This window comes from Nicotiana attenuata, unplaced genomic scaffold (genome assembly GCF_001879085.1).
Source record: "Nicotiana attenuata strain UT unplaced genomic scaffold, NIATTr2, whole genome shotgun sequence".
NCBI classification, from domain to species: Eukaryota; Viridiplantae; Streptophyta; class Magnoliopsida; order Solanales; family Solanaceae; genus Nicotiana; species Nicotiana attenuata.
Genome location: NW_017674812.1, coordinates 30,428 through 40,074, shown reverse-complemented (window position 1 = coordinate 40,074; position 9,647 = coordinate 30,428). Strand labels below are relative to the sequence as shown.

Genomic DNA, 9,647 nt, shown 5'->3' with positions numbered 1-9,647 from the left:
AAAATTAGAGTTGTGTTTGGACATGAATACAATTTGGAGATGTATTTGAATTTTGGCGAGTGATTTAAAGTGAAAATTTTGAAAAACAGTCTTTTGGAGTTTATTAAATTTTTGAAAAATTCAACAAATTTAACTTCAAGTGAAATTTGAAATCTATTGGCCGAATACTGATTCCGAAAAAACTAAAAAAATCCGAATTTTTTTTATGGCCAAACAGGCCATAAAAAATATAGGAAGGTTCTATTTTATGTTCCATTTTTCTTATCATTGTGGCCCCACATTCTTGTCTTGCGAGAATAGAGGCAAATCAGGCAAATAGGGAAATGGAATGACTAAAAATATACTCAGAGCAAAAGCCCTTATAGATCGGAAGAAAATCAGAATGCCGTATTACTTTCCTCCATATGGCATCTTCTTCTTTACCTCCCAAGAAGAAAAACAACAACCGCTATATACTTTCAACAATTTTCCTTCTCCTTTTGTTCCTTTCAAGTCTCTTCTATTTCAGCAAAAGAGCTCTTGAACCTAAACTTTCTCTTTACAGAGACGTCCTTTCTCAATCCCCTTCACTATTTTCTCCAAGATTTGCTGATACTGAACTTCTTGATAATACACTAACAACTCCATTTGGTGATACCAAAGTCCTAAAGGCAAAATCTGAGACACCCATTTTGTCAAAATCTGATTTTGATGATAGTTTGGATCAGAAAGTAACACCAATTCCATCAGAATCTAAAGGCACTGAAGGCTTAAAAGCTTCTAAGGAAACACCAATTTCTGATAATTTAGTTGAGAAAAGCTCAGCACCTGTTTATGAGGATGCATCGAATGCAACAACAAAACAAGTGGTTGATTCTGCAAGAAATGAGGAGAAGTTGGTTGACTCTGATTTTAAAGTAGGAGGACAGAGTTGTGATCTTTACAAGGGAAGATGGGTGAAAGATGAGAAGCACCCAATATATAAGGCAGGGTCTTGCCCTTATGTTGATGAGGCTTTTGATTGCCAGAGCAATGGTAGGCCTGACTCACAGTATCTTAATTGGAGATGGAAGCCACATGGATGTGATCTTCCTAGGTAAATTGCTGCTGCTTGTTTATATGTGTGTGTGTAAATGATGATCTGGTCTGCTATATCTTTTGTCTTATTCTGTAATTTTGTGTCATATGCTTATTATTGTGCAACATCTTGACTTTGCTACCGAGGTCATGCTTTCGAGCCGTGAAAATATCCTCTTGCAAAAATATTGTGAAGATTGCGTACATGACTCTTGTGGTCCGGCCCTTCCCGGACCCGGCGCATAGCGGGAGCTTAGTGCACCGGATTGTCCCTTTTTTCTGTCATATGTTTATTATTGTGCAACATCTTGAGATTCCTTTTTAGTGCTTTTACACTCCAAATAGATTCTTTTTCCATAATTGGTAATTTTGTCATGTTTGAAGATGTTGCACTAAACCTGTTTCCATGAAAATAGATGAACTTTGCTTCCAGAGTATCTTCCTTAAATGATAGCAATATTGAGATTCTGATGGCTATACCATTTATAGCACCTTCCTTAAAACCAATTTGCTGTAAAATTTCACACGTTACACCTATTTTTGATTCCCCTTAAGGCCTGCCCTTAATGTCCTTCAGCTGTTATGCTTAAATAGAAAGCTAGATTATATTTCTTACAATAGGATCTTTTACGTTGCTAAAGAACAGTGGACATGATCTTAGAAAGAGTAACTTAAAACTCTTTATCTTTGGTGATAGGGCGTTGCCAGCTCTGATGATATTTTCCTGTTTCTGCATTTCCATTTCTGATATAGTCTAGGGTCATTACTAATTATCAATGTTATTTTGCTACTCTTGAACAACTCATCTTACCACTCCTAGATAGAAGAAAAAATCCCCCCAAAAAAGGCAAAAAGGATATTAAGTAGTTATACTTTTCATATTTGATTTCATTATGCTTAGTTACCAACTTGATCACGGTATATAGTCTTATCTGTGTCTAGAGGTGCTTTAAACTGTAATTATCTGTCACCTTTCATTTTACTTTGTGCGAATTACTTATTATAACCAGAAAGCATTAACAGATTTTGAGTCTCTGCGTTAGCTTTTAAGTCTCTTAGTGGGATAGATGATTGCTTGTATTTCTTGTTCCTTCTTTTGTTATGTCAAAACAGAAAACTGAATCTTTTGAATTTCAAAGTCTTTCTTGTCTATATACAAAAAAGTAGTTGTGACGAACATTTCCTTTTTTTTTTTTGTGGTGTTGGAGGAAAACACTATAAGGAAGTTTGCAATTTGCTCATGTTGTTAATTAAAGTGGAATGAAATTTCAACAATTCTTACTCTTTTAGCAAAGACTATCTATCAATCCACCTAATTTCTTGTTATACTTATAAAACAAAAGTTTCTACTATTATAAGTCTTTCCATTTGACATTCAGACTAGACCATAGCCGTGGAGGCATTCCCGAGGATGTATTCTTGTTTCTGTATTGTGTTTTCCGGTCTATAATCCTGTTTGTGTAATAGTCTTCTTCTCTTCGTTTTTGTAAGGTTAATTATAGTTAAAAATATTAAGGGTGGAGTTTCAATTTAGTAAAAGTTGTTTTCAATGGTGTGCTCTGCATATTAACCAAAACTAATTAAGAGTTACCTGGCTTTGTTCAATCAAGCGATCTGACTGAAACATATGTACGAGAGGCTAGCTATGAGAAAATTATTTTTTCCTAAGCTTATGTTGTCTTAAACTCTTAATGTTCATCTTCATAAAAAAAATGTTGTCATTTGTTCATAACATTTGTTTTCGCTACTGGAGAAGCTATGGCTGTCTCACCAATCACCCCGTATTCTCTATAGGGTTTTAACTCGCGATCAACTATTCTGCTGATTCATATAACTTACATCTCGTTGCTGAATCGGATCATGAAAATCTGGTCGTTTGTTGATTCAGGAGAGTACTTATAGCATTTGTATCCTTAAACCAGTTCTATATTTGTAGGTTTAGTGCAACAGATTTTTTGAAGAGATTGAAAGGAAAGAAGCTGATGTTGGTTGGAGACTCAATGAACCGGAACCAGTTTGAATCTCTCCTTTGCCTTCTTCGTGAAGGCCTCGTTAATAAGAGTAAAATGTACGAGATCCATGGATATAAGATAACAAAAGGAAGAGGCTACTATGTTTTCAAATTTGAGGTGATTTTACATTAACATTTATTGAATTTTTTTCAAATTTGAGGTGATTTTACATTAAAATTTATTGAAATTTCATTCCACCAAAATTGACAGCATTTGTATCGATTGAAGATCTCTTCTGTATATGTATGTGTGTGTGTATATAGAGAGAGAAAAAGATAGAGTTTGTCTACTTGAGTCCGTTGTTATCTCTGTGGTCAATTATTTGATGGCAAGAGAATTGAGTTATCCTTCTGTCTGGTAGATTTTCTACAACTTAAAATGATGAAATGTTGCAAAAGCTTCTTCTAGGAAAGAGAGCAGTGAGGACTAAAATATTGTGGTTTTGCAGGATTATAACTGCACAGTAGAATTCGTGCGCTCTCATTTCCTTGTTAGAGAAGGAGTACGTACCAATGCTCAAGGGAACTCGAATCCAACTCTATCAATAGATCGCATCGACAAATCATCTAACCGTTGGAAGAAAGCTGACATTGTGGTCTTCAATACGGGGCATTGGTGGACACATGGAAAGACTGCCAGAGGGTGTGTGAGCTTTACATTTTCTCTCTGCTGAGATGCAACATAGATGCTACATTGCAATTAGAACATAAGTGTCTCTTTTCTTTAGCTTCCGCCTCTTCTTGTTTTTGGATGAGATAGTTTGGAAACGTTATGAGCGAGTGAATCAACTTACTTATCCTTGTTATGTGACAAGAGAGCATTATGCTTACTTCAAGGTTCTCGAGCCTTATGTGACAAGAGACATATACATAATATGTCTCATTAACAAAAAATTTCTTTTTGGTTGATTTCTACTGTATGTAAAACTCATTACTAGCTATCTTGAAAACTAATTAAGTACTAGCGTGCAACTACCATAAAAATAAATTATCTCCACTTTATTATTTTTTGTTCGACTAAATGGAGATTGGACTCTGCAGGAAAAATTACTACAAAGAAGGTGATCATGTTTACCCTAAATTTGATGCCGTTGAAGCTTACAGGAGAGCGTTGAAGACGTGGGCTAAGTGGATTGATGAAAATATGAGTCATGAAAAGTTGATTATATATCGTGGATACTCTTCAGCTCACTTCAGGTACTTGTGCTTTAAGATATGATCGTGTTTGGGAATGATAATATTGGCCTTCACTAGCATTTCCCTTTGGTTGTCTGATCTCAAGTGGATTGATCTGCACTGTTTCTGTAATTCTACATTCATGCAATTCGGGAAGTCATATTTTTCAAAATTTGGCTAGCATGTTTAAGTTTATTTCAATTTAAATCCTTGTAAACAGAGGCGGAGATTGGGATTCAGGTGGCTCCTGTAATAAAGAGAGTGAACCTGTTTCGACTGGGGCCATCCTTGGTAACTACCCTATGAAAATGAAGATTGTCGAGGAGGTAATCAAGGAAATGCAGCTTCCTGTTGTCCTCTTGAATGTAACACAGTTAACAAATTTTCGCAAGGATGGGCACCCATCAGTATATGGGAGGGTTGCTAGTAATGGTAGAAAGGTGAAGCAAGATTGTAGCCATTGGTGTCTCCCCGGAGTCCCTGATGCATGGAATGAGCTAATCTATGCCACTTTGGTCTTGCAACAACAATCGTCTGTCAACCAACAGTAAGCTTAGCATTTTCATCCTCCGATTCTTGAACAAGCAGGTGATTCAAAACTCCCCCAAGGGAGGACATCACAGGCTGATCAGACTGTTTTCAGTACAACAACTACTACGTCAAATCCCAACAAGAGTTGTGCCAACAACCTAATCCAAATCCTATTATGTTTTTTAATTAAGTTGTAAACCGTATCCATTTTTCTATGTTATATCATATATGCAAGGGTTGAGATATGAAGGCAAGTGAAGAGCATCTTTTTTCAATTGTATATGTTTGACCAAAAAGTGTTGAACCTTTTAGTTAAACCAATTAATAATGAGATGAAGGGTGAATCTTAGTTAAGAATAATAAAATCTAGACCAAATATTATGTGAAGTCGGTAAGATAAACAACGTTAATCAGTGTGTTCGTGCTGATTAAATGCTCATGAATGCAATAACATAAATGTGCAATAAATGTAGATAATGGCAATGAATATAACAAAAAGGAATCTACCACCCAATTATTGTAAGACTTGGATGGCTCTTTTCCCTGACAGCAGCGTGGAAAAAGGAAAAATAAAGAGGGTTGAGGAATCTTTGGATCTTGTGAATAAGAAGCAAAAACGTATGCTTGAATAAGATAATCAATGAACAAGACAATTGTTGTATATTCTCTCAGGTCAACCTTTTACAATGTGTTTTTCTCATAAAGTGAAGATCCCCATTTTTGTTCTCTATATCTTCCTATTTATAAGGGATATTTCCCAGAAATCCTAAAAAGTACAAAACAAGGAATATCCAAAGGAATATTCCTTGTGTCCATATCTGAACCTATGTTACCGTTATTTCTTCATCTCAGCTGCCCATCTTTGGCATCAGCCCTTTCAAGAGCAGCCTTCTGCTATTACACCGCGGTCGACCCCGTCCTTGGTCTCGCTTATCCATGATTGCCAAGTCGCTAAATTTAGACCAATACAGTTAGTCCCTCCGCTTGTTAAGGTCGTGGTCCTGCACGCCCTCGATAAGCGGACCTGATTCACCTCCATTTTGGAAAAATTTAGTTGTGTTGAATAAGTCGGGTCGGTCGAGGTGGAGAGAACGGCGCAACCAGTGAAGTTGTGATTGGTGTGGCTACAAGGGGGGTGACGTCATGGCCACGCACGTCATCATTACGGATCTTCCCTAGATAGCGTCTGTGTGCCTGCCGCTTTGGTTTTAGTGGCATAGACAATCCTTTACTTCGATTCTCACGCCACCCAGCCCTATAAATAGATGGGGGTTTCATTTTTCAAAAGTTTTCACCATCCTTTGCCTTGCGTGAGCACTATTCTTCTTTGATCTCCTTTGCCAGTTTCTGCTCTTGATTTTGCTTTTCCAATTCCATTCCTCTCCTCCTTACCTAGTTGTTATCTTCTTCTTTGGGTTTGGTAGAACACATTTCATTGTCGAAACATGTGACAAACTCTTCGCATTCATGATGAATTTTCCGATGCCACTCCGTTATCGGTGGCTCCTCCTCCCGATGGTGAGGAATTTATGGCTGAAGAGGATGAGAGCTTTCCTACCGCGGAGCAGATAGTTCCCAGAAACCCTTTGTCTAGAAATTATTTTCCCAAGGAGCCTACTCCCGCTCCTGCTCAGGTGATCTCCGAGACTGGTCCTTTTTATATAGCTGAGCTTTGATCCAAATATCGCATCTCCCCACGTCGAGATAATTCCGGGTGGCAACATCGTGGAGGTCCATCGACCTTGGTATTGTGCCTTCTATGTCTACCCGTTCTTGATCGGTTATACTCTTCCTCTTCTTCCACTAGCGGAGGAATTTTGCCGATTTTACAATGTCTGCCCGGCACAACTCTCTCCTTATTTGTATAAAGCTTTTCTGATGCTGACGAAGTACGCAGAATGGCTGGTTGTGAGGTCGATGTTCGTCATTTGCTGCACTTATTTTCACCAATTTTTTATAGAGGTACTATGATACACCTACGACATCGCGGGACCAGAGGGCTGATAGTCGGAATGGACGATAAGACGAATCGAAAGTTCTGGCATAAGTACTTTTTTTATTAATGCCGAGCACTTGGTGGTGGACCCGACTGGGTTTCCCGAGTAGTAGAACTATAATCGTAAGTGTTTGTCATACGCTCGTTGTCTTTTTTTGTCCTTTTTTTCGGCTCATTTGGGGTCTTTTTGTTTTTCAGCTGAAAGGCGTGCATCCTCCCCTGTCCTCGACATTGAAGATTAGGTGGCTCACGTGTTGCCTCACATGGCGGGGATTCGTGATTGGGCGATTTTCTACAAGTGCTTCGGACCGAAGGTCCTGTCTAGTAAGTGTTACTTTTGTTTCAACTCTCTGTTGTTTGCCATTGCTCGTTGATACGACCTCCTTTTGGTGCCAGGTCGACGGGTTTCCAAGAAGAAAGCTCCAGTGCCGGCATTTCGCCAGGCTATCGCATCCGCAGGGATGCAATTTGCTTTGGCCGAGTCCGTTCGCAGGGGTCGTACTCAAGCTCTATCACCAAGGGATTCCGCCCCTCAGAATGTTGCTGTCCAGGATGAGATCTCTTCCCGTCCTATCTACTATCTTGTAGAAGAGTCGTTTAATGGAGAGGAGTCGCCATCGAGAAAGAGGCGAAGGGTGGAGTTGGGAAGGCCGTCATAACTGATATTGAGCCGAAGAAACTTATTGCTCCGGAAGCGGCGCCTGCACTTGCACCAGACGTAGGGGCCGTTTTTATGGCGGATGCCGTTATGGAGAGGAGGTCCTCTAGGGCCGAGGAGGTGCACGAAGCCGGGGAACTTATAAGGACCACGGAAGGTGGCGAGTCGTCGGCGGCCAAGGGAGATGGAACGGTACCTGCGGGGGATGACAGTTCTGGTTCGGACATTGACCTTGAAGAGATATCTTGGAGTGGAACATTTGCGTGGAGGTAAGGACGAAGGGTCCCAACCAGCACGTAATCATCCCCGTGGGTTATGACCTTTTGGCCAACTCGGAACGGGCGGTGCCGTGTTTTGCCCCCTTGTGTGAAGCTTCTGAGAACACGGCGCTGTAGGCGATGAGCGATGCCGAGTTATCGTTGGGTATATCTAGCATGGCTCAGCGAGTAAGTGCTTTTTAATGTTAGGATTTGTTATGTATGTGTAATCTGCTCATACTGACTCTTTTCTTCTGCATGTCAGACTCTTATCATGGGGATTGAGCATGAATGGAGGGAAGAGCAGAGGACGGCCCTCTTTAAAAAGGTGACTTCCAAGTACAAGGAGTATAGTACAAGGCACCGAACACTGGCCGATGTTTTTACCCAGGATAGCGAGTTTCATTTGTTTTGCGACGGGCTCAAACAGAATGACGAGGAGTTGGCGAAGAAAGATGAAGAGCTAAAGGAGAGGGATGATGAGCTAACGAGACCCATCGGTCTATGTAGTGAGCTCGAGGCAACTCTAAAGGCCAAGGATGACGAGTTTGAGGTGAGTAAAGGGGTGATGGCTGAGAATGCCGATCTTCAAGCGCGGTTGGCATTTTTAATGCTGAACTTGGGCTGAGGGAAGCGAATGCTGTTGATCTGCGGGGTGAGTTGAGCACCAAGGCCGAAGAGTTAGCTCGTACAGAGAAACACGGAGTGGCCGCTGCGGCTGAAGCGGCGGCCTTAGAATATGCTCTCCGCGTTTGCAGGTCCGAGCAGGAAAGCGAGGCAGAGACATCGGCACTTATGGTGGCGAGGTTAGAGGAACAAATCCAGAATTTGGAGGAAGAGTTATCCGGATTGAACGAGCAGGTCGTTACCTTAAAAACTGAGGAGGTGCGACGGTAGTCACAGTTGTCCACGTCTCATACTTCTGCCGATCCCGGCGTGCCGCGGGAGTTGTATGAGATGTGGGTTCACACCGAGGCTCAGCTTGACGTATATAAGTCTTTGAAAATCGGCGGGAAGATTTGCAAAGCAGAACTTGAGGGCGTTCATGCTAAGGCAAGTGCGGGCCGTGAAACTTGCGGTTATGCCTCTGGTACACCTGGTGGGGACGACGTTGATGATGATGCGGATAGGCTTGCCTCCTATTCTTGGTATGATGATGAGTATGCCTATGAGGATGACGCGGCGTAAAGCCGTCATACTTAGTTTTTGTCTATTTTGCTATTTTTGTGAGGGCGTCTTTGGGCCCTTTGTAAAAAGTATTGTAACGTGATAGTTGTAATGGAACAACCCCCCCCCCCTTTTTTTGCTACGTGTTGCTTGATTTTCGATCTCTCTCTTTTTTTGTTATGTGGGGAAGTCCCTGATTTTTTGATAAGATTGATTTTCGAAGCGGTCGGACATTGGAGACTTCGAGCGGAGTCGCATGCAAAATAATTCGAGCGAGGTCGAATGTAAAATAATTCGAGCAAGGTCGAATATGAAACAATTCAAGTGAGGTCGAATGTTAAACAATTTGAGCGAGGTCGAATGTAAAACAATTCGAACGAGTTCGAATGTAAAACAATTCGAGCGAGGTCGAATGTAAATTAATTCGAGCGAGATCGAATGTGAAACAATTCGAGCGAGGTCGAATGTAAATAATTCGAGCGAGGTCCAATGTGAAACAATTCTAGCGAGGTCGAATGTGAAATAATTCGAGCGAGGTCGAATGTGAAACAACTCGAGCGAGGTCGAATGTAAAATAATTCGAGCAAGGTCGAGTGTAAGATGCGAAAAGACTTGGTGGAGAGTAAAAATGCTGCTTTATTTCATTCATTGGAGAATATCTTGGTAGAGAGTAAAAATGATGCTTTATTTCATTCATTGGAGAATATTACATATGTCCTTCATTTCATACATATATTGGAGAAGTTTCCATGTATCCAGTCCCTTCATCGTTCGTCCTGGAGAAGCAGTCGGCAG

At 40.7% G+C, this 9,647-nt stretch overlaps 1 protein-coding gene across 1 annotated transcript; it reads left to right on the top strand.

Annotated features, from left to right (window-relative positions):
- Positions 1–311: 311 nt before the first annotated feature.
- LOC109219310 (protein trichome birefringence-like 5) lies at positions 312–5,049 on the top strand. Its single transcript, XM_019383747.1, has 5 exons — positions 312–1,075; positions 2,993–3,185; positions 3,517–3,710; positions 4,109–4,264; positions 4,464–5,049. The coding sequence occupies exons 1-5, from the start codon at positions 405–407 to the stop codon at positions 4,792–4,794; spliced, it is 1,545 nt and encodes a 514-aa protein (XP_019239292.1). The 5' UTR covers positions 312–404; the 3' UTR covers positions 4,795–5,049.
- Positions 5,050–9,647: the final 4,598 nt, after the last annotated feature.